We start from the raw sequence: 26,542 nt of genomic DNA on the forward strand, positions 1-26,542 counted from the left end.
CCAGTTGCCTCAGCCTCTCCTTACAGGGTAAGGGGAGCAGATTGGCAGCTCTACACCAAACTCACTCCAGTCTGTGAATGACTTCTTTGTGTTTCTGGAGTAAAAACTGGATGCAGTATTCTTGTAGGAAAGTCTAAGTAAAGGGAGCAAAAGCGGGAAATTACTTCGTTAACCAACTGACTATGCTCCTTTTGACAGGCCCACCAGGCCATTAGCCTTCATCATCATCGTGCACACTGCTGTCTCATGCTCTGCTGATGGCCTGCCAGGACACCAGCTCTCTTTCAGCAAAGCTGCAACCCAACCAGCCACTCCCCACACTAAACTGGGGAAGGGATTTAATCTATCACAGCTGAGAAATTCAATATTTGTCCTTGTTGACATTTTTGGCTATTTCTCCAATATCAAAGCCACCAAAATAGCAACTTAAGCAAACTGAATGCCCCACACATTGGTGTCATTACTCTTGCTGTATATGTTAAAACAAGAGTGGTGAAATACTGGCTGTCATTGCCCCTGAATCCCCATGCCCCCAGCATGGTGATGAGTTCCTGGCCACATTGCTGTGTCACCTTTCCCAGCTGGGAGTGTTACACTCACAGCTGAAATAACTATATCCAACCTATTTTGCTTCCTATGGAAAATTCCTGTAGAAGTAAAATACTTATATACAATATTCTAACACAACCTGGCATTGTAATTTTTTGCATTTTGAACAGAAGGGTGAAATGGTGAAATTGCTGGCCTCCAACCATGAGCCAGCAGTGTGCCCAGGGAAATAAGCAGGCCAATTTTATTCTTGAATAGTGGGCCAGCAGGACTAAAGGAGTGGCTCTCCCCTGTAGTCAGAACTGGTAAAGCCACACCTCATGCACTGTATCCAGTTCTGGGCCTCTCACTTCAAGAAGGACTTTGAGATGCTGGAGTGACTCCAGAAAAGGGTCATGGAGCTGGTGAAGGGTGGGGAGCACATGTCCTCTGAGCAGCAGCTGAGGGAGCCAGGGTTGTTTAGGCTGAAGAAAAAAGAAAGCTCAGGGTACCCTATTGCTCTCTCCAACTACTTGAGAGGAGGTTGTAGCCAGGTGGGTCTCTTCTCCCAGGGAACTAGTGACAGAGCAAGAGGACATGGTCTTTAGCTGCACCAGCATTGGACACTAGAAAGAATTTCTTCACAAAAAAAGCTGATCGGACACTGGAAGAGGTACCAAGGGAGGTGATGGAATCACTGCTCCTGAAACTGTTTGAGGAAAGAACTGATATGGCACTTAGTGCCATGATCTAGTTGAAAAGATGGCATTCAGTCAAAGATTGGACTCTGTTATCTCAAAAGTCTTTTCCAACCTAATTGATTCTGTCCCTCTGTGTTATTTTATGCAAATTTTCACACCAGTTTACACAAGGAGAAGCATCCTGCTGTGGCAAATATTCTTGAAATTACATAAACGTTTATGGACTTCATTCAGATGATCTGAGTTGTTTAATTAAAGAATCATATGAAAGCAGTAGCAGAATAAGAGTACAGAAATCACATCCACTAAATCATCAAACCTCTATTTTGATATTAATCTTCTCATTTATTAGCATTGCACAAGCAATCGGAGAAAATACTATAAAGGCATTCCTACAAGATAACTAACATATGGTAACTTCTAAATCCTTGTGAGAAAAAAATTCAAAAAACCTACACAAGTCTTCCAACAAGGCTTTTTTTTTCTATTTCTTTTGTTTTCTTGGACAGTTGGGGAACCATTTTTAATATACTATCTCCTTTTATGCTGCATTTAACAATATACGTTGCGTGGTATTTCAAATACGAGGATTAGCCAGATAGGAGTGAAAACCTTACAATCCTAAGGAGAAAAAAAGATTTTGCAGTAGCAGGCATAATTTCTACCCACATAACCTACATACACTTAAATGCATCCTCATGAAAACTGCTTAAGAAAAAATCCCCAATTAAGAGTGTAAATTTCAAAAAAGCTAAATACAGTACTAACCATTATTCACTGGGAGAATTTCTACTAGCATCAGTGTGGGTTAAGATCTAGAAAATACTTGTTTTAAAACTTAATACTTAATTGATCAACTTAAAAATAATGCAATTTTTTTAAAAGTTGTTGCCACATGTGAAGTAAAGTGAATAAATCAAGATTAATGACTCAGGAAAAGGTTATGCTGGTTTTGGCTGAGATAGTTTAATAGGTACTCAGAATAAAAAGAAGAAAATGCTCTCTCTCTGAACCAACAAGTTTTCTCACTTTCCACCTTCCCATTGTCTGCCCATCACCCCATGGGACTGAAAGATGATGTAAGTTCTTTTTTCTTGGAGTCATGTTTGTGTGTGTTTGCAAACTTTGATTTCATGTTCTGTCTGAACAACTGAAGCAAGAGGACTTCAAGTTACCTATTTTCCTAGAGTTCCTCCCAGAAAATTTGTTATTTTCTCTCTATCCCTACACATTCCAGAAACTATTTGTGATACAAGGACGACAAAAACATATTACTTTGACAACTGTACTTCAAGATACCACGTCAGATCAGTTACAGAAGTCGGGTGTCCTTGGGCCTAGCTTTTGAAAATTTGATGAAGCACTAAGTTCTTGAAAAAAACCTGTCTGAAATTTAAAGCAAGGTAGAAATCACTCCATAATTAGGCATAGGCACTAAGAATTGAAAATTTTATTAGTTATATTTTTAATAAAAAATTGTATTGCAGTTAAGTGTCATTTATCTGGTATTATCTAAACTAACTTTTCATTGAACCATGCATGCTAGAATAAAAGGGGTTTTTTTGGATCAACTTAAGTACAAATTACTGGATTTTATTCTCCCTTTCTGAATCCTTCAGAAAGGAAACAAGCAGAAGCTTTCTACATTATTCTAATAAACTGGAAGAGTTTTAGAAAATAATTTATTTTTTAAATAGCTAATAATGTAATTGCCAAACTGCTGTTTACAGCATCAGATTATTTTCTTTTTCTCGTATACTAAATTCATACTAAACTGCGGGAAGTCCTTAGTGACACTTTTACTCCATGTCATGCTATACTTCAGATGCCATTATGAACATGTTTATAATGGTTCTCAAAAATAACTTACATATTTTAAAGAGGACAATCTTTAGGCATAAATTTCATATCTAATTGTGTAAATACCTAGACCTTATCTTTGTCACACGATACACAACTGGCTTCTTAAATTTTGCATGTATGTTCTACAAATATAATACTGCTAAAGTAGGAGAGTTGTCTGGCAATTAAAGCTCTGAATAAGAATGATAATCTGATGAGTTGACCCTGGCTGCATCTGCCCCCTAAAATCTGGCCATGCAAACCCAATACAGATAAACTGGGAAAAAATATTTTAAAAAAATGGCTTTCTTCAGGCACTGTCAAATTGAACAAAGTAATATCAAGAGCTTGAAGCTATGGAAAACATATTCCACTTCAAAAGAAACTAAAGTTTCAAGATATTTGGACTGAAACAAGGTAACTTGAAGATTTTTCCTATTTCTGTTCTTTTTTGAACATGAAATTTCTTAAAATTATGAATCCCTACAATAATTAGAATTCAAAGTGGCACAAAATAAACAATGAATTGTGTAAGAAAATTCTGATTATTTAACTAGACACAACTCATCAGTTTAAAATAATGTTTTATTTTAAACAGGATGTGTATGTGTATGGAGCTGTACTAGGAAGCAGCTTCTGTTTTCTGGTACAGCTCCATACACATATGGTTTTTAGAACAGCAGCTCGTCCAAGAATGAAGGTAAACAAATTTCAACAGTCACACTATTAAAAAAGTAACTTCATAACTATACTTAAAAGTGAATGATGCCTATTCTTTCTGCCTGGAGCAGATGTGTGAAAGTTAATTCAAATTTCTTGTCATACTGTTTTTTTTTTTTACATCCATAAAGGCTATCAACTCTTACTCTTGTTGAGATTTGAGAATTATTTCCTTTCAAAGTCTCAGTTAAGTCATTTTGCTCTCTCATTATTTCTGCTGCTGCTCTGTGAAAATTCTTTGTCTACATATTTCTGGAATTGTGTTGCCGAGAGAGAAATACAAGGCTGCAGCAGGAAGATACAGAACAGTATTTCAGAATTATTTAACTTATTCTCCCTCTAACTGTAGCACTGATTCTTCCCCCCAGTAGAATGATGCTCACTCATGATCCATTACACGTTTTTAAAGGGTTTTCTAGGGTAATGCTTTCTAGCTGGTCTCTCCTGAAATGTATAGTACATATGCAAAGGTTATGACTATATAAAAGTAAAAAAGTTTATCTCTGCTTTTCTGACTGCCAACTTATTTGTTCAGAGAGTTTATTTTCCTTCAGATCATTTCCCTTATTTATGCTTATACCATTATATCCTGGTCTTGCAGCTACTTTAATGCAATTTGCAATGAAATGGTACCTGTTTCTTCCTCAGGCTGCTTCCAAAAGTGTTGAATAGTTCTCAGTCCAGAGCAGAGATATTTTTGGATCTCACTCAGCCCATCACTTCACTTGGTGGCAAATCACTTTGCTGATTTAAAAACTGTAGTCTGTCTGCCACTCACCTAACAGTATTTTTATATAGCTCCTGGTGCTCAGTATCTACAACAACTCATCCAACAGACTGCAATCCACTTGTCTGAAAAAGTAGAACAGAGATACGACACATCTCAAAATGGAACACTGCATGAAAATTAGGCATGATCTTTGCATTTCAAGGATGACCTTCCACTGGAAGAAGCATTCTGCTATTCCCTGGTGGTTTGATGCTGCTGCACAAGCTCTTGCAGAAACAAGGGAGGATCACCACCTGTTTCATTAGTTTCTGGCTTGTTCAGAAACTAAGAGGAAACCTAGGAGAAGTCCACTTTCATGTCAGAATTATAACTGAACACCAACAGTTACACAAGAGCCTCTTTGTACCATTCAAATCATAAAGGCCTCTAAAGTATTCCATAATTTGTTCTCAATTTTAATTTCAGGGACAGAAATTGTACCACTATGTGAAGTATTTTGATTGGGTCCTCACAGAAGATTAGATTACTCTAACTTCAGTCTGTGTAGCCTCTCAGAAAAAGTGGAGCTGCCATCAATGCCATATTAAATTTAAGATTCACAAAGAGGTATAGCACCCAACCTACCTAATTACAAGTTAAAATTTTTAACTCCTGCCATTCAAAACACACTTATAAAAAATGGCTTGGATGTGTAATTAGGTAATTTGCAGGAAAACTTTGATTTATGATTATATGAATATACATGAAGATCTAAAGAATAAGTGAAGAAACAGAGTTTGATCAAAATTCAGTCTTTTTACAACAAGAACATAACTCAAAATATCAGAATTAATTTCTTTATTACTGTCACAATGCATGCATGTTTTTATAACTGCATCCTGGCTTTCTACTTTTTGTGTGCAAGAGAAGCAACAGAAGGCAGGCATAAATTTCCATCTATTTTGGTGTTATTTCCTAAGTTCCCTAAATATAGGGAGTAATATATTATTCACTCTAACATGTTTCAGTATATATACAAGTATCAAACAGGTATCATAGTATAATGTATCAGATATTATAACAATCAAATTTAATTATATGATACAGTAATTCAAAAGATTTTCAGTTTTATGTTTCAACTAGAGGTTTGAACACCCAACTAATGATCATAAAATTCTGCTGAGTTATGAATTTTTAATCATTTAAGTCCATGGCTATAATATGAAGGGTATCATTTATCCATTTAAACATTCATTTTAACTAATGACCCATGCAATTGCTTACAGCAAGCATCTTTACCTCCCTGTTTGTCTCTTCAATATTTCTGACAACAGAAGTAACCAGGAGAAGGAATGTGAATGTTAAGATTAAAGTAATTTCTTCACTACAGACAGACACTACATGTTAGATGTGGTACAAGCCTAAGATATCTAAAACTAACTATAATAGGCTTATAAAACAATAAAGCTTTATAGAATTTTGTACAAAATTGAAATAAAAATTTATTTTAATTCAATTCATGTAAGATTGCTAGGTATACAGAAATGTGTCTCTACAGGTAACTGTTACTTATTAGGCACCTTGAAAGAAAAATGTTTGAATGAGCTCTGATTTTTTCTTAGATAATACACTAATTTTTTCTTAGATATTAAGACATTAAGATAAAGTCAGCTGAGGTCACCAGGAACAAATAAGTCAAAAAAGGAAAAGGAAAAGGAAAAGGAAAAGGAAAAGGAAAAGGAAAAGGAAAAGGAAAAGGAAAAGGAAAAGGAAAAGGAAAAGGAAAAGGAAAAGGAAAAGGAAAAGGAAAAGGAAAAGGAAAAGGAAAAGGAAAAGGTTTCTACATGTCTCAATACCTTACAGGTCTAAGATTCAATTGAATATCCCCATACACAACATACAAGTAAGATCATATACAACATACAAGTAAGGTTCTTATTCTGCTGTGATACTTTTTAATAAAGTACTTCAAAATCCCTGTAAGAGTCAAACTAATTGCACTTTTATAGCTAGAAAGAAGCTGATGACAGAGTGAAGTGACCAGTCCAGAATTTGGCCACTGATTGGCCAGTCACCTCTTGATTCACAGCTACTCTCTGAAGAAACAAAATACCAGAATTAAAATTTTACAGTAGCACATTTTCAGAAACTAAGCCTAAGGAGAAAAGTTGAGGCGAAGTTCTTACACAGGAAGTAGTAAAACCAGACTACATTGGGACTACCTTGATGTGATGCTATAGCTTCAGACGTTCATTTCTAGTAGAAATGATCTGCATATATACACATATTTTGAAGTCTGTGCAAAGATATGGAGATAGCAAAGAGTGACTGCCTGTTAATATAACAGAAATTGTTTCAGGTAGGTCACATGTCAGTCTAACTCAACCATAGTAAGTAATCTCATAATTCCTACCAATATTCTATAAATTGCATCAATATAACATGCAGCTACTGCTTCACTTTTCAGGGGAAAAGAAACGAACCAATCCCACAAAAACAACCCCAAAAAACACCCTACCAACCAAACAAAAAAAACCCACACAAAACATCATTTGATCAATGCAATCAAGAGTTCTGACAATACAGGTTGTCCTCTCCTTGCCTCCTGTACAAGACAGAATAAACTGTTTTGAATTAACCAGTGAGGGGACCTCCCTGTTCCACTAACTTAGAAAAATACAGAACTGTTGCTTCTACACCCACACAACCACTCCTGGCGATATGCAATGCAAGTTGTGAAAAGCATCCTGGGAGCCGCCAGTGTGCGGGAAGCCATGCTGCGTCAGCGCGCACACCGCGGGCTTCGCGCTCTCCAGAGGGAAAAGGCCGCACGGGAAGAACCTGAGAAGCCACCGAGGTGATACATAGTCTGCAACCACAAGTGGAGATCTTGTTCTCTCCAATTATTTGTAAATTTTGCTCACACATATTTTGTCTTTTCAGGGCAACTGTGGAGTGGGAGATCTGCTGCAGACATTTTTTCCCCTCTTTAACCTAAAGTTCTGTAGTATAAGCAGCTAAGACTTCATTGAAACAAGTAACTTATGGCATCTGTCACATGAAAACTGAAGTGAATTATGCTTAGTTTGGATATAGCTGTGATACCAGAGGGATGAGAACTTAAGTATTAGAGCTGCTTCTCTCTCACAAAAAACCAAATATTCATGACAATAATCAAAAGGTAATGGGGAGAAATGGGCTCCAAACTGTTTTTTTAATGCAGCATACCCATCCTGACAGGTCCATAGGATTCCCATTACCATATGTGTCAATGTAACATATAAGTAAATCACAATTTAACAGTCTAGAAATAGTCTAGACTTTAAGAAGTTCCCTAAGTTTTGACAAAGAAAATTGCTCTTGCAATGTTTAATTAGCTTTAAATATTTCCAATTTCACGCCTCCAATATATGTCCCTAAACCAGTTAGAATTTCAAAGAAAACTATTTCCCAACATAAGCCAAACAAGAAAAAAAATCTAAATTAAGTTTTCACATTTATTATATTCTAATGTGCTTTTTCTATTCCCTTAAAAAATTATTCAGTTTTATCAGTTTATCAGAAGGAGACTAATTTGATATTAATGAGCTGCAATTTAGGGTACCACAGCTTTTTAGCCTATCTTTTGTCACTTTACACAATATTAGATGTGATTTAATAGTTTTGCCTTTACTACCTGTTCTTTTAATGTCATAAGGTTTGTTTTACAAGTCGTAATATATTTTAAATCCCTGAGGTGTTTTAAAAATTCATTTAATATTCATGCAAATACTTCACATAAGTATACACCAGGCAAACTTAACACTGGCCTTATTCATGGTTTCTTTTATCTTGTACAGGCAGACCTGCTAATTTTAATGTTCTGTTTTAGTGATCACAGATTCAGGTCCAAGACCATTCATTCCTATGATCTCAACTCAAACACCTGAACCTCAAAGGATTTATGCCTTCTTGTTGCCACCTACAGTCTCATCAACTCACTTTCTACATTTTGCTTTCAATTTTGTATCACAATTAATACAAAATTGTTTGTTGAGTCTTGACACTTAAAAACACAATAATACAGAGCTTAATTAAATGGTTTGGGGGCATTAATTTTACCTCTTTTTAGAAGTCTATATTTTTGGCATTGTACTTCCATTGAACTAAAATTTACCTATCATGGCACAAAAATACAAAAGCACCAAAACACAAAATAAGACAGTAATTTTGGCCCATCATTCTCATAGCTATCATTAGAATATACCACATAGATTTACAAATAAAGAATTGTGATTTTTTTCCATTGTACCAGTATAGGCTGGTCCGCTGACTGAAAGAAGTTTACTATTACTGTTCTTGAATATTGACATAATGTCAACTTTGATCTGAAAAAAACACTTAGACAACAAGTTACTGACATAAGCAGTGTTTGAGAAAAGTAGCTTTTAATGTAAAAGAGCTCAACAGTTTAAAATACACTAAAAAAAATCTGTATCTTGAAAATGACAGTAATATGACAGCTCACTGAACTAATTTTTTTATGTGATGTTACTTCACTAATTTCACAATTTTTTATTTGCACCAAATTAAACTGTAGAATACGGAGTTCTACAAAACATCTGAGAACACTTTTAACTGACTGAGAACAATCACACCAGTTATACCAGTGGACTTAGTCTTAGAAAACTTTGTTAGCTGCTAACCACTAATGGTTGTGAGATCTCTAATTCTGTATGACATCTGATACGTGAAGTCGTGACCATTAATTATTTTACCAAGACTATAATCGTAAACTTCCTTAAAAATTGCCCACAAAAAATCTAGTGATTTCCTAAATCTGTTAATAAAATATTATTTTGACATGGGTCTGTAGGCATAACAATTTTATTAAGTGCAGACTCTAATGGATCTGCACTTGATGATAGTAGAGTGGAGGGAAAAACAAACATGCATGTGCCTTGTTTCTGCCTGTCCAATAGCAAATGGGTAACAAAATAAAATAAACAATAAATAAATAAACCAATAAATAAACCCAAAATGTTTAAAGCAATACTTGTACCAATACCTCCTCTCATATTTTACTAATTGTTAGCAAAGGCTGTATTCAGTTGTATTCTGTATTTATTCCCTGGAGCTTAGTAAATTGCTGCATAGGTTTTATTGTTTATTTTGTGAGTTTGGTTTGTGCTTCTTTTGGTTTCTGTTCACTCTGGATTTTTTTAAAATGCCACTACCACTTTTGTTTTTCTGAGTGAAAAGTTTGCAATTACCAGGATTTAGAGATTCCGTGTGCAAGCAGTAGAGTCAGTTCTACTGCTACCTAAAAAAACAAAATCCAACTAATCATTAGAAAATATAAATAAATACAATGAAAAGCAAACAAAAAATCCAGACAAAAAACTCCAACCAGTACATTTTTCTTGTATTTTTCATTCACATCAGTATTCTGAGAAAAAAAAAAATAAATTAAAACCTCAAAGAACCTGTGTATAAATAACAAAATTCTGACCTGATCATGAGTTTCACAAACAACAGCTTGAAATCGCTAAGCCTACAAGGAGTATATTTTCTCTTCCCACTTACGCTCCCTTATCTCTCACACAGACCATAGCACACACAACCCAAACAGAAAGTCAAATTCCTATAATGTAGAGCTTATCTTTAAAGAAAAAGATTTATGGTTTTTGTTGGTTATTATCTAAGTCTAAAAAAAAAAAAAAAAAAACCAAAAAAAAAAAACCAAAAAGAAGATTTGAGGGGTAGCTAAATCCCTAAAATGGCTTTGAAGTGCTGAGTATGACCTAAGCACTGAAAAAAACATCTCTGCTTCAGCCCTTTAGAAGTTGATTATGACATTTAATTTTCCAAATCACGTAAACAGAGAATAACATTTAAACTTTTGTTTTATTCTCAATTTTCTTTTAGAAGCTACATTTTAAACATGAAGAAAAGCCACTACTGACAAGCACGCAGTGAGCAAAGAGAAGTAATCTTCAGAATTTGCAGTTGTCATAGAATTCTGGTGAGGCTTCCAGAAAAATAATTATCTGCAAGCAGAATAAACTCCACACATACTTGACTTCTCACATGCAGGGTGGCAGGATTCTTCTTTCATTTAAAGACTTCTTCTGCTAAAAAAGCTATTTTGCATGAAGACTTCATCATGATTAAAGTCAGGAATGAATGAGAAAAAAACAACCAACCAACCGAATGAAAACACACACCCCAACAACACAATGCTGGAAAAGCTTTTTCTTTGTTCAGGTGAATATTGATCAAACGAGCAGCACTGAAATATGGTCCACTTTCTTTTACTGAATCCATGTTGCCATTTGCTTTACAGAAGAGCTGACTTGACAGCATCGAAGATAACTTCAGTATCCTACAGCCATCCAACTATTCACTGCTTAACTCATTTTTCCCCAAAATGCATTTTCTCAGTACTTAAATACAATTGACATTTTTAAATACAAATATGCAGAATATGATTTTAAATCCCAAGGAAGCTATTTATAAAAAAAAACCAAAAAAACCACAAAACAACAACAAAAAAACTCCCAAAAAATCCAAAACTCCTAAAACCAAAAACCCCCCAGTGTCTTTGTTACAGCCATGCTGTATTGGAAGGTAAAACCCAGGCAGGCACAAATCTAATTTCCAGTCAGCTTAGGGGACTTCTTCACTTACAAGGTATCCTCAGTCACTCAAGAAATTCCAAGAGGATGATTGTGCAGGTTTTCCTATGCTGTCACCAGGATGATGCATATTCAGTGTACATTAAATTGACTGCATCTTTTAAGAAGTCAGCAAAATTTCACACATTTTGCAGCAGAGATACCAGTTTTCTCACAAGTTTTGGCTTCCAAAACCAGTTTTTCATCTCAAAACCAAAATGGGAGAGCCTGAAAAACTCTGTTTTAGAAAGTTTCATGACTTCTCTCCAGCCTCCAAAATGAAAGAATTCCAAAGAACGAAAGAACTCAAATATGTAGAATAATTAAAAATTATCTAATAAGATAGCATTCTCAAACTAAGTTTCAAGTAAGAGGGATTTCCATTGAGGTGAAGCATATATTTCTACTTAAGAACCTGTCAGTTCAAATGCTGACTTTCTGTAAAGCTGGGTATGTGGTATAAATATTAGATTTAGAAGCAGGCACAAATACTGAGAAGAATATAGGCATGGAACCAGGGAACGAAAGGAGGGGATCAAGATAGCACAGGAAGGCACAGCTGGAGCTGAATATGGGAAGGGATGTGAGGAATATGAATAGCTTCTGCAAGTGTGTTAGTCAGAAAAAGAAGACAAAAAATCTGTACTCCCCCAATAAATCAAGAATCACACAATCATTTAGGTTGGAAAGGTCTTCTAAGATCATGGAGTCTAATCCTTAACTGATCCACTTGTTGTAAACCATACCATGGCACTAAGTACCATACCCAGTCATTTCCTGAACACCTCCAGGGTGACTCCACCATCTCCCTGGGTAGTCCATTACAATGTTTAACCACCCTTTCCCTGAAAAAAATTCCTCCTGAGGACATGGAGGACGCTGAGCTACTTGATGACCTTTTTTTGTTTCTGTTTTCACTGGCAAGTGCTCTTTCCTCATCTTTCAAGTCCCTGAGCCTCAAAGCAGTACTTTAACCTCTGCAAGATGTTGATACAGTCCTCCCAAATGTCCTTGCTTCTAATTTGGAAAGATGTGGGTTTGATGAATGGACCAGTCAATTGAGAAGAACTTGGGTGGATAGCTGGATCCAAAGATGGTGGTTACCAGCTCACTGTCCAAATAGAGATGAATCATGAGAGGTGCCCCTCGTGGGTCATATCAGGACTGATACTGCTCAATACTTTTATTAAGGACACATGATTGAGTGCAACCTCAGCAGGTGTGCAGCTGAGTTTTGTAGTTGATATGCTTGACAGAAGGGGTGTCATCCAGAAGGATGTTGTCAGGGTTGACAAATAGGCCCATGGAAACTTCATGAAATTCAATCAGGCCAAGTATAAGGTCCTGCAATTAGGACTGAGGTCACAGGGCACTTGCTGATAGCAGCGCATGCTAAAGAATTAATGGGTTGAGAACAGCCCTGTGAAGAGAGATCCAGGAACAGCAGAGATCCAGGAACAGCAGTGAATAGGATGCCTGGATGCCTGTAAGCACACATTGCCTGGATGTGAGCAGCCAATGTGTACTTACAGGCCAGAAGGCCACCCATATCCTGAGCTGCATCACAACCAGTGAGACCAGCAGGGTGAGGCAGGGGATCCTCCCCTTTTACTCTGCTCTTGTAAGATCCAACCAAAATGCAGCATCCAGGTCTGGAGGCCCCAGCTTATGAACGTCACAGATCTCTTAGAGCAGGTCCTGGGGCAGGCCATGAAACACCTTTCCTGTTAAGAAAAGCTGAGTCTGATTGTTCACCATAGAGAAGGTTCCAGGGAGATCCCACTGGGGCCTTTCAGTGCCTAAAACTATAAGAATGATGGAGAGAAACTCTTCAACAAGATCTGCAGTATGAGGGAGACTGACAAGGCTTTAAAGCGTTTTGTAGATTTAGATTAGGCACAAGAACATCTTTTACAAGATTATGGTGAAACACTAGAACAGGTTGCTCAGGGAAGTTATGGATGTCCCATCGCTGGAGGCATTCAAGCTCAGATTTGACTGGGCTTTGAGCAATCTGATCCAGAAAAAGATGCCCCTGCTCATTGCAGGCAGTTGGAACGAGATGGTCTTTAATGTTCCTTCCAAACCAAACTATTCTATGATTAAAATGCTCAACTTACCGACAGCTAAGGTAGTCCTTCAAATTGCAAAGTCAAAGAATGCAAACAGAAACTTCTGCTTTGAGATTATTTCTCTAATGTTAACATAGGCCTCTAATGTTAATTGGCTTTTGAAATATTTAATGATTATAATCTTTTATGAATAGCTATTTATCCAGCTATCACAAATTTAGGGAGCTAGTCAGGCAATGGTCACCCAAGCTGCTGGGTAGTACATGGACCAGGCAAGGATCTCACAGTCAACAGTTCTCTGGAGACCTCTAATGAAAACTTTGATTAAAAAAGGCAATTTTGAAAACTAAAGCTGTAGCAGGAGAAGTAACTGTTTTATGCATGCCATGATTTATGACTGTGAAGCCCTCTAATCCAGTACTGCCATCCTCAGTAACAGACCATAAGCTTTATAAAGAGCTTGCAAGGCCTCAGGACTGATTCTTGCTACAGTCAGATTCACCCAGCATGAAATTCTCAAACTTGCCTGCAGCTTTTCCTTACTTCATTTGGCTGCAATAGCAATTTCTCTAATTGAGTGGCTAAGGCTAGTTTGGTTTCCTTTTTTTTTTGCCTCCCTTTTTTTCTGATGGTACAACCAGAGTTTTAAATTAATAGGTCTAGCAAACAGTCTATGCAGAATGAAGAGTTTTTCAACTGGCACAATGACGTGGTTCAGAGAAATACAAGCCCGTTTTGAGTCTTTGAGAAGCAGAGATAAAGGATACAGTCTAGGGAAATACACAAACAGGAACAATAAGTGATGAGAAAAAGACTTGGCTTTAGAGAGCTCAAAGTTAGGAACAACTCAGTCATAGTCAACTACAGAAATGCAGACCCAGACAAAACTGGGTTTAGGAGTAACAAAAAACCAAAAGAGTAGTAGCTAACATGCATAGGACAGCATATTAAGTATGGATGAGACGTGGAATTGCAGACCATGGAAGAAAGAGAAAACATATAAAATTATTTTAAATATGAATAACCTCAAGTGCATCCTAAACTGATGAAGAAGAAAACATAAACTAGTGGATCCAGATGAGCACAGGAAAAATAAGAACTATGCTAGGAAAAAGAGCAGAAAACAATAATTGTTTGTGCAACTATAACTACTCTCTTGTTCTTTTTTACTTTTCTGTAAAAATTTCATCTGGACTAATAATGAGTAGATACTCAAGACTGATTGCTCTAACAATTTTGGATTTCCATAGATACACACAGAAAGAATGCTGACTTTCCCTATAAATAAGGGTTTTGCGTATCCAAAACTGCTGTTTTAACCTTCTTGTGACTTCAGGTTTACAATCCACTGACACTACACAGATATGTCTTGTGTTCTTAAGGAACTGTAAGAAAGGCACAGATCTAATACAGTCAAAGAGATTGTGTGACCTTCCAAGCCTCCATAGCCCTTTTCAAGTCAATCCTATAAGCCAGCTTCAAAGAACCTTAAAGCAAGATTTCTCTAAAGTATTCCATGCATAAATAATTCTATAAATGTTTTAGGAAGTCTTCCACTATATACAAGATAAAAGATTTCAAAGTATTAAAGGGTAAAAATACAAAATAAAGAGTTAACAAGTACTCTAAATGGTTTTGCAGACTCATTTATAGAAACACATATACCTAATGAATTTAATGAGATTACTTGGGTGAATAAACAGTATTTAGATATTCAATACACAAGAGTCCAATAGATAGTACAAAAACATGGAGGTGAGGATCATGTGATAGATTTGAACAAATCTCAGAAGTTTCAGTTAAAAATGCAGTGTCTACATTATGTATACTACAAGCAATCTAGTCCTTTTCTTCACAATGAACAAATTAGTGACTTTCCAGCTATCTTCTTCATTACTAAGATCAGCACCTTAGTAAAACTTTAGACATACTTGTTTTGATGAGTATATTTTGTTGCAAACTTCCGTGTATCTGCCTCATTATCCAAAATGCAAAAGGAAAACTTGAAAAGTTATGCAAATGAAACCTTCAATATATGGGAAGGATATGAAAAAAAAAAGTAATTCAAAGAACAATTATTAATGGTTTAGTTATACAAGAGACGATGAAAAGCAAGGTATGTGACTGTATTTATGTTCTAACTATCCATCTAACACAGCAAATTATACAACCTTAAATTAATCAGGATAACAGCTGCTGGCTACAGTAACATAGCAAATCCAACTTCCTATTTTCTATCCTAATAACCCACAGGGGTTTATTCCAGAAATACTGATTCAACCCGGCATCACAGTACACCTTCTGCCAGTTTAAAAGAATAAAAATCTGGAAACAAGGATTCCAGATGAGATAGAGATTTTTCAATTTTCTTTTATTTTTGTAACAAAAGATATAAAATCCCTAAGTCATCTTTGCCATTGGAGGCAGATTCATAATAAATACAAAGTAGTTACCAACAGTAGCTCTTAGTAAGCTCCAGAGACTTTTCTATAAAGGTAGAAGTATAGTTTTTATATTAAAAAATGATACTACTTTAACTTAAGGAAAATAGAATAAAAAATATAAGCAATGTAAAGACTACAACAAACCAGAATTGTATGGCTGGAAATGCATTTATATTATCAGAGAGTTGAAAAGTCCCTTACAACTTCCCCTACTTTATGCCAGCCAAAGGAAAAAAATAACTTGCTTTACAAATAAGGCCACAAATGAATCAAGTCATAGTCAGATTCAATAAAATCTAGTTAAGTGACAGCTGCATTTAATCTGGGGCCATCTGAAGGTAAGTAAGTTAGCACTACTGAGAATATCCCGTAACAAATTATGGTTTAACTTTTAAACCAAATAGATAAATGTATCAAACATCTCCTGTAAGTACTTAGGCAATATGCCCAAAATGCTGGCAGTATTTTGAGTTCCACATTGGTAAAAGGGAAAAGGCTAAGCCCAGAAAAAATGGAATTTGAACAGAAAACAGGTTTCTTCTTTAACTACGGGCATGTTGATATTTGGCACATCAGTTGCTGTTTGCAATAAATACAGAGTGAGTAGGGAAGGACACAAGCTGCTTAAAATTCTATCTACAGCAAATCTGCAAGGCTATAAACAAAAAGTTATTCCACCAAATCCCATTTGGCTGTAGAACTGAACAAACAAAAATGCCAACTCTGTTAAGTCACATTGCATGGCTTGTTTCAGAAAAGCACTAGGAGAAGAGACAAATTCCTTAAATTCCCTATATAGATGAATTTAAAAAAAATCCATTTAAATTTTGAATTATGGAATTTCTGATCTTGTTTGCTTATCAAACTATTTCATCTCAAGAGAAAATATTTTAACTTAAACAATTAAAGTCCAGATAGAAGGACTAGAGAAGAGGCAAAGCTAGTCTCTTCCTATTCAGTAAGAGTGGGGTTTGCTTATTTTGGGGTGTTTTTGTTTGTTTGGGGTTCTTTTTTTAAGCTACCTACAACACTGATATATGGGATTTTTAGATCACACTGCACATTTGTCTGGGTTCCAGCTATGACAGAATTAAATTTCTTCATAGAAGATAGAATGGAGTTTTAAAATTGTGATGAAACAGTTTTTATAGCACAGGGAGGTTTCAGAAATTGCTGAGCAGAGCTTACACAGTGTCAAGGCTTTTCTGTGCTGTCAATGACTAGGCTGGAAGCGCACAAGATGTTGGGAGGGAACACAGCTGGGAGAGCTGACACCAGCTGACCAAAGGACTATTCTGTACCATTTGGTGTCATACTCAGCAATCAAACAGGCAAGGCTGGAGTCTGGCTAGGGCTGCCATTCCTCAGGGATGTTTGGAGAGATGGCATTTGCCTTCTCCAGTAACCACTGACGTGATGGATCTCTGCTTTTGTGGAGATGTCTGAACACCTGCCTGCTATTAGGAAGCAGTGAATGAAATCCTTACTTTGTTTTGCTTGCACATGCAGCTTTTTAACTATTAAACTGTCTTTATCTCAACCTACCCCTTTTTTTACTTTTACCCTTCCAATTCCCTCCTGCATTCTACTGCGGGGCTGGTGAGGCAGTGGCTGCGTGGTGCTCAGCTGCCCCCTGGGGCTAAATCACAACAACCACCTTAATACTCATTCAGAAGAGGCAATGACTGCACTCAGATAATTGTGACATTTCAAAAAAGTCTGCAAGTGTTTTTCACAAGTTAATATTAGTCATACAAACACACATCAATGAAGACAGACTAGAAAGAACATGAAATGGGATATTAATATAAGCCCAGTTGGGATGATGACCTCTCAGGATGTAGCAGGGGCATGAAACCACTGTAGTAAATTCTTTAGGCTGCACAGAAAGAGAAGCAATCCTGCTACTACACTGACTTTCCACTTCTGTTTTCCATGCTGGAACATGCTGTTCTGGTTTAGGACTGGCACCCCACAGGAGCAGAGGATCAACGTCTTAATACTTCTCTCTAGTAAGGCCACTTTTACCAAAACATTTTTCTTTTGGGTTTGTGATCTCAAATAGTAGCAGAAATAAGAATATTGTAGACGGAGGCTACAAAACCACTAAATCATTACTAGGTATGAGCCACGAACAGGGTGCTTGCTACTGATTTATGTACCAAGGACAAAAGTCACAGTAGCTTTTACATGGATCAGTAAGTCACCAGAAGGCACAAAATATTCCCTTCCAGAATCAGAGGCAGCCAAAAAGACAGTCCCAAGAGCTTATCTTAAAACATGTAATCACTTTTGCAAGGGCTACCAGCCACAGGAAGGATGCCATTCCCTCATTAAGGATTGAGCTGGAAAGATTGAGCCTGTGTGAAAGCTGAAAAGTAGAACACAGCTGACATACCTTACAAATTAGCTAACATAATGCTCATAATGTAACATAAAAGTCATTCTTCATTTAGGTACAAAATTCATGGGTTGATAATGAGAACTGCAATATTTAATTTAATTTTTAGACAATTCAAGTAGGGTCTATTTTGTCACAATTTTCAGTACAGTGTTTTTTTTTTTTCCTAGGAAAGAATTTCCTAGAACCTCCTTTTGGGAGATTTCTGCCCTTGGACATTTTGAGGAAATAATATTCTAGATTTCTTACTCCTGGTCCTTTGAATATTGCTGAAATTCAACATTTAAGTGAAAGGAATTTCCCTTCTTTAACCCATTCATACACTTCAGAACACAAGCAGAATATTTTACTTATCTCTCCTCACAAACACAGTATTTCATTTTCCAAAAGTTTTCTGAATTTATGTAGAATTAAAAATAATTTTCTTTATTTGGTATTGTTAAAAATATTTTCATATCTAAATAATTGATATTCTAGATTAGGTAGTAGAGGCCTTATAGAACAGGATCACAGCCCTGTTAGACCTCTTCTGCCCTGAGATTTTGCTACTACTAATTATGGCAAGGTTTCATACCTGAAATATCAGGGGTTTTTTTAAACTGCATTATGATTTCTTTCCTGTATGTCATCATTACAGCCATTCATATGATATTGTTACAAAAAAAAAAAGGTGTTATTTTAAAGAAAAGTTGCTAAAGAAAGAAAAAAAACCCAAACATTTTCCTGTGTAAGGATTGCAGTTGACAAAGGAAATGTCTACGTACATTTATTCTCAGAAAACAAATACTTCCACTCTAGACAGGTACAAGTACAAATTTCAGCCTTAAAAAAGGTCCTTTTTCAGTCTCTGCTTTCATTATTTAAAGTTTTTGGGTTACTTCATCGTGTGCATATACCAACACATACTGATAAATGGTTCAAAAAAAATCTCAGTTTGAAAAGAACAGAATACCAAAATAGCAAGTATTTAACTAAAAAGTTTTCTGGCCACAGAAAAGCTAAGAAAAAGGCAGTCTGTGCCTTTAATGTTTAAAAATATTAAACTCATAGAATTTACACTGCTTCTTTCTCCTAAAACCACAGCAGAATAGAAAATATTTACAGGTTTAGGGGTGACAAACTGAATCCTTCCCAAAACCCACCCAAGAGAATATTGAACAAACTGCTTAACTCTCAATTTCATCGTTAGATAATCATTAGAATTTTTTGGAGCTTTTCTGAGCTAGATGTAGTAATAATCCACTGATGTTCCCAAGTCATTCACAGTTTCACATCACTGGAACAATCAAAATTGTTCCAATGATTGAATCTGCTAATGGAAGGGTTCCCTGCCCATGGTGGTGTTGGGGTTTTGAGATAGACAATTTTTACAATTTCTTCCAATCTTCTACGATTCTATGAAAATTAAATATTGTCTAATAGATAAAACAGCACCCATGACTAAACCACAGAGATTAACTGGCAATGTTATATTGAAGATTCAGGAGACTACTCATCTCAGGAACAGCAGGAATCATTATGCATGCAAGTTGCATAAAGTTGGTATTTTCTTGCCAATTTAGCTTCCTACTGAGAACTTGAAGTATTTGCCTCAGATTATCCACTGGATTATTCATCCATTCCCAGGAAATAACTACTCTCATCATTGTATCAGAGTTTGTTGAGAGAACTACAAAGCCATAAACCAGACTCATGGACAACAAGCAGAAAGCGGTTCAAGCACTGAACAAATGACAAGCAAAATTTTACTCTTAAAATTGAGTGCAGAAAAGGTATTCTGGTACTTGATAGAGGGAAACTTCAGGACACATTAGCTTGAGTCTAGAAGTCCATTATCTTCACTGGGGTCCATGTTAACTGGAAAAAGTCACAGTGTTGGGGAAATTACCTTGGCAAACTCACAGAATCATACTAAATTGGTAGAGGAAATTATTCAATTTTTTTTTTATTTTATATAGCCAAAAGTATCAAACCTTAAAAAAAAAGAAAACAAACACGACAAAAAATTCAAACCAACAAAAAAAAAAAACCAAATAAACACAAAACAAACACTAACCAAAACAAAACAATTCCCTACCATGTAACAGATACTCAAGAAGAACAAGACCTGCAAGAGGTGAAAAAAACTAGAAAATTTCTTCAAAGGCTATACACCATAGAAATGCATCACTGCTTTCTGCTGTTGATGTCAAAAGGGATTTAAAAAGAAGCTTTGGGAAGGTGCACAAGGGAGGATGAGGTGAATGACAGTATAAATGTTAATGCTGGGTGTGAGCAGAAAGCTTTGAGAAATCAAAGAAAAAAAGAAAAAAGGAAATATGGCCTGCAGGCAAGTAGAACAGAAGGACTTTTCTTCCAGCTTTCTTGTCTGGCAAGGAACAGCTGCTTCTGTAGAACAAAAGTCAAGGACAGGTATGAAAAAACACTAAGTCTAGTACATCTGGCATGTTGTTTAAGCAGTGTTCACCAGTTGTACACTACAAAATATGGTTAGAAACAACAAAAACAACCACATACACCCACACATACAAAAAAAACCCAAAAAACAAACAAACAAAAAAACCCCAAAGAAAACAAAACAAATAAAAACCCCACTAAACCAGAAAAACAACTCCAAAATACAAAACAAATCAACCAAAAAAACCCTTAAAATGAACCAAGAGTTGTTAACCTTAGAGGCCATCTTAATATTTAGTAACAGACACTAGTGTAGCCAAAAATAAGGTAAACTCCATGATGTTTAATTTCATGTTGATGACTAGGAAGACACTCTGAAATGAGTTTTGTACTTTTGCTACTTTTTTTCCACTTAGCAGCTGGATTCTCTGGCAGGCCATGGTACTTTAATAGAAGAAAGACCACCAAATTATAAATGCATCGCAGTGCAGTACTGCTGTAATTTAGAGAGCATTTGTCTCTATGGCCAAATATAAGCAAGTTTTCTGTAATCTGACTTTCCAAAGAAAACTACTACAATGATACACCAATGCTGATTTTTTAATTCTATATGTAGCCCTTAAAGCACCTTTTTAAAAAATGACTTGTTAACTTCATTCTAGAAAAGTAGGAATAAAACTGATTTTACCAGGGAATTAAGTAAAATTGCACAAGTCCAAGTATTTTGTCTTCTCTTTCTGCAGTCCCTGCAAAGCCTAAACCTATTTCCTGTGATTCCACTGCAATTATAAAAAACAAACACAGAAAGAGGAACTATCCCTCAATTCTCCAATTCCATTGCTAAAAACCTATGTTTATATATTAAACAGTGATTGTAATGGTCAATCAAAATCATTTAATGGTTTAAGCTGACTGATGCTACAAACTGAACTTACTACTTCTGAAGTTCATAGTTCTTTTTACTGATATAATCAGATGTTTGAATCTTCCATAATAATTTTATTTCTAGAAAATAAGAACAGTTCAAGTTTCCACCAGTATCAGAACTTAGAGATCAGATGCGATCACTGAGAAAAATGAAAGTATTATTAGTTAAAAATCTTAGAAACACACATATAAATCTGGTGAAAGAATGATCCAGTAAAGAAACCTACATTTCAGCCTAAGAGTTCAGTAACTGCCCAACTACATCAGTGTTGTCAAACTCTCAGCTCTACTGCCACAAGGATCTAATTTAGTTAATGTTAATATCCACATGGCATATGGTCGACACCAGACTAAGTCATGTAAATATCAGTAATATTCAAAGGCTTACAGTGCTATAATGTGGTTTCTCTAGCTTCATTCTTATTTCGACATTTTAAAAACACAAAGGATCCAGTTATGTCATTGCTGCACAGGAGCTGAGGTAATAAATGAAGAATATACTGACTAAAAGGCACAGATCAGAATCTTAGTCCAGGCATGAGGATGTAATGTTCTCTCTCTACTAGGGATACCAAGTATGGGTATAGCTTCAGAGGCCATTCGATCACCATCGAAGTGGTTCACTTGCCTTGTTTCCTGCTTTAGTGCCCTACTGAGTTTTTCAAACTCTGCATCCTGAACCCATAATATCCCAAATTCTCAGCTGGCAGCAGCATTCAGTAGCACTTCAATGCTCCCCTTGCCTCCAACTGAACAGTAATTCACTTACTCAAGAGAAGAATGAAAGAGCTGGCCAAAACCAGGGATAGGCATGCAGTTTAGGAAACCAAACCAGCAAGGGATGGGTAGCTGGCAGAGTGATTATAAAAACTTCTTCTGGCTGGTTATATCTGGTCTGTATTCCCCTGCCCTAGAGGAACTGAACACCTCTCTTAAAATCACATATGACACAGAAGCCAGAAGCTGTCACTATTAAAAACTGTCTGGGGAACAATTATGGAAGTTCTTAAACTACGGGGCAAATCAGCTGGCCATTGCAGCAGAAATCACTCCAAGCCTTCACAAAAAAACACCTGACCCTTCACTGCTACAATTCCTTCTAGAACCATCAGTACCCACTGCCTGTCTCTAGACTGAAATGTTGTCACTTGAGTGACAGTCACCATTTCTTCCAGAGCTGGATGTCACATTTTGACATCAATTTAAAGTTCATTGACAATGCTAGGTTTACAGCCCTAAATCTGAAAGGGGGCAGTGTTGTTTAACCAGAAAGTGGTGCTGCCTGTCACTGTTAATTACAGCTCTTCCTGCTGGGGTTTTTACAAGAAAGTAGGCCAGCAGGAAGTGTCATTATATTACAGCCTGTAGCTCCATGCATGTGTTCCTAAGTTGACAGTCAAGAGATGTCCTTTAGCCTTTTTCACTGTGCTCTTCAATACGAAAAACAAACTGCTCAGATTGCAAAAAAGGATGAAATATGCTATTGCATGCATCTCATAGGAGAGAATAATAGAGGTGCAGAGAAAGCAGCTTCTTATTGAGGCAAAAAACAACAGCTCCTGGGGTGTTCAGGATTTCTGCTGTTTCTTTTCAATTTACCTAGTTAAGCAATAAAGGCTATGGCAATGAAATTTAGTCTTCTCACAGCCCCCATATTAGTTAAAAAATAAGAGACTGATTAGCTGACTTGCCAGGTGCTAAGGCTTTGAAGGACAAAGGAAGGGGGGAAGAGCTACCAAGGAGAGACATACTGTGAGCTACCCACCCAAAGAGAAGAAGCTCAAAATAAAGAAGTTTGAGCTACTCATGACACCTCCTTTGCCCCTGTCTTCACACCTATGTAATCTCCTCAATATGCATATCGAATTCAAGAAGAGACTTTAAAAAACACTATCATTTAAAACATTAATGAGATATGAAAGAAAGATATATCTCAATAGGGAGTAGATTTTGTCACTGTCAAGAAAGGAAGGTAAAGTTTCAACGGTCGTAGAAAAACCTGATCAAAGCTCACCAAGCACGTTTGGTCTCTGGGGTACTGTGACTTTAGAAAGTGGTAACCAGTCTAATGGATTTACACACTTGTAAATTCTTTCCTAGTAAAGAGCTACCATCAAACCATACTACTTTCTACATTCAGTTCCACATCAACTGCATTATAAAAACATTTCAGGCACTTAACTGACTGAAGGCAAATTTTTCAGAATAAATACTCTCAGTCAAGGATTAGATCTATGAAACCATAGAAAAAATCACTTGGAGTTTGAGAAGTAATCTGAAAATTAGCCTTCTACAACTTTAAGTATTAGAAGCCCTGCATTTTCCATGAATAAATAAAAAAAAGCCATTCAAAAATCCAAACCCACACAGAACCCCAAAACAATCAATGTAACACCACACACTCAGTTCGAAAACAATCCTGAATTACACCCAAAACACCTTTATTATCCAACAAGCAGGTGACTTAATATCACTGTGCCTGTTCACTTTGCCCAATAAAGGCTACAATTCTCATAAAATCATTTCTTTAATACTCTGAGCTGTACAAAAGGTACCATTCCAGTTTAATAAGAAAAAATCTTGGTAGACACAAGAAATGCTTGGCCTTATTTCTAACAAGAACTGAGTCTTCACTGCAGTCTAACACCTTCCACACAGTACGTTTCAACTGCTTTTTTGTTTACTTTTATATATACACACATATTATTGTTTTCATATTTTTAATTTTCTACAATGAAAAGATTAGTGATTAATTTTCAAGACCATTTAGGATCCATATTTTCTCTCATTTTTATCATTACACCCCTAAAGTTAGACATTTCCTAAAGATGCTTCCAAAAAAATCATTTAGGAAATAATAACAAAACCATTTAAATGAATCATCTGTGAATCCAGCTTTGGAGATCTGACAAATTTTTTTTAAAACTCCATCAGAAATTGCAGCATCAGTTTAAATTAAATTTAAAATTCAAAACTATGTCCATTATAAAGTAATATTTTTAAAATGCTACCAAACAAGCCCCACAGTTAATGCAATACCAGCCAATTACTTAAATCCCAAACAGAATTGAAACATCACATTTAAACATGAAAAATATATATTAAGTACAGTGAACACCCAGTGAGAGGAGTTCTTACCTTCATAGATAGCTTTGAAGCCTTGGGCACTGACAGCAAAATCTGTGGTGAAACAGAGGGTGAGGATAGATCCTGTGCTCACAATAGATGATGGAAGCTGAAATCCAGATAACCTGCAATAAAAAGGCACAAATTACTAATACTTTTTATAATAAGCCCATCAGTAGATGTGGCGAGCATTATGATAAACATAATGTTTTTACATCTGAATTGCAAACACATTATGGGCTTTACCCTGATGCATCTCTAAACACTCACTGCAAAATTTCAAATGTGTCCTTGGCTTTAAAACTCTCCTATGCTAACACATCTATGTGCTCTCCAGAAAACAATGAAAGAAAGATCTACTGAAGACTTTTTTTTTTTTGTGTGTTAGGACTTATTTTAAGATGAAGATAGGTAAATTTAGGACATCTAGAAGTAGATACTCAGCTCTTGACTCACTCAGAGATATTTCCTATGATTTCACATAGCTTAGGCTATCTTGTCTATCCTCCAGGTGCTACTTCAGAAAACCATGTATATCATATGCTCAGAGTGATAAACATTAACTGACTAGAAAACAAACAAACCACCACATTTCCATTTCAGTGCTTCAGAGCTTCAGAAAAAATTACCTTACATTTCTCCTCTTACTAGTAGCCTTACCTTTACATACAAAATGGAATTTAGGATAAGCTATAATTACATTCCAATATTGCTTATAAGACAATTTTCCAAAATCTGTATATTTTTGAGGGCAAAATTGATTGAAGAAAAATGTTTAGATCCTTCATTAAAACATCACTAAACATAATTTGTTAGATCTAGCTGATACTAGTGAGATGGTTTTTTAATGATTAATTTCTCATAAGTAAAATATAAGAGACCATTACTGTCTCACAAAACTAAAACTATACTGGTGGATTAGCTGATCTCTAGTTAATTTCTGTATCATGCAATAGGGGTATGTGATTATGTATAGGAAAATCCTGCCAGAAAACCAACTCTTGTCCAAATTTCACCCTGAAAGAGCTTCTTAGATGTTGAAAAAGATAAAAACCCAAATAAACAAAAACAAACAAACAAAAAAAACCCACAAAAAACCCTGACTTTTTTTAAGATCTAGGTTCTTAAGACAATCCATGTCTTGGAAAAAGAAAAACCAAAAACAAATGAAAAAGAAAACAAGAAAAAACCATCTTGTCCTTGAAATTTATGGTACAATTAAGTTATAGTTCATTAATTGGCATCCAGAACTACAGAAGAGAAATAATAAATAACTGTAAGCTATGTACTAATAGAGCAGTATCACTGAGCTAGATGTTCTCTGCAAAATTAGGTTTATATAAGACCTCTTTCATATATAAAAATCCATAGGAGGAACTCCATGCTTCAGTAGCTCCAAGCAGCTGGTTCCCCATCTCTTGCCAATTTTGAGATTTGGAAAACAAATAGAACACTCAGAGATCAGAGCAAGAACTTTAAATACAGATAAAGGTATATAGTCAAGGTAACATAAGTCAGCAAAAAGCTTTCTGCAATTTCTTCCTTTCATTTTAAACAACATTTTCTCCCATATGGTAATTAGCTGTTTGCTCTAATCTTTTTACCTTCTGTGTACTTGTCAACCTAATATTCCTATTCTTTTCCACCTCATTTACTCCAATTCCAGAAATAACCAGGTTGATTTTCCCCTCAGTCTTCAAACTGCAGAACCACCATAAGGCTTGCCACATCTTATGTTCATGCTTTTGTATGTTCTCTCACCTTCACTAGACATTGCAGTTTTTAGGGAAATGTGCCTCTTGTTCTATTTAATAAATTAGAGTGGTTATCTCTTCTGCCCTACATCTGGAGTGTACTCTCTGACAGTTCATATTTAACTTAGGTATGTATTCTCTGATCTTACTTACATGTCTCGCTCTTCTTCGACAAATGATTCAAAGAGTGCATGTTTTAAGAGATGGGCTTTGGAGTTTTTTTTTGATAGCACTACAAGTATTTCCTGCGTCTAACATTTCTTGT

General features: G+C 35.9%; 1 protein-coding gene across 2 annotated transcripts in view; it reads right to left on the minus strand.

The window, feature by feature from the left end:
* Window positions 1–26,542, minus strand: part of CSMD1 (CUB and Sushi multiple domains 1) — a 1,059,975-nt gene that overhangs the window by 707,770 nt on the left and 325,663 nt on the right. For both annotated transcript variants that reach the window (XM_074538179.1, XM_074538178.1), the window contains exon 3: window positions 24,536–24,648. In XM_074538179.1, the coding sequence (XP_074394280.1) occupies window positions 24,536–24,648 (113 nt within the window). The remainder of the gene's footprint in view (window positions 1–24,535; window positions 24,649–26,542) is intronic.

This window comes from Zonotrichia albicollis, chromosome 3 (assembly GCF_047830755.1).
Source record: "Zonotrichia albicollis isolate bZonAlb1 chromosome 3, bZonAlb1.hap1, whole genome shotgun sequence".
NCBI lineage: Eukaryota > Metazoa > Chordata > Aves > Passeriformes > Passerellidae > Zonotrichia > Zonotrichia albicollis.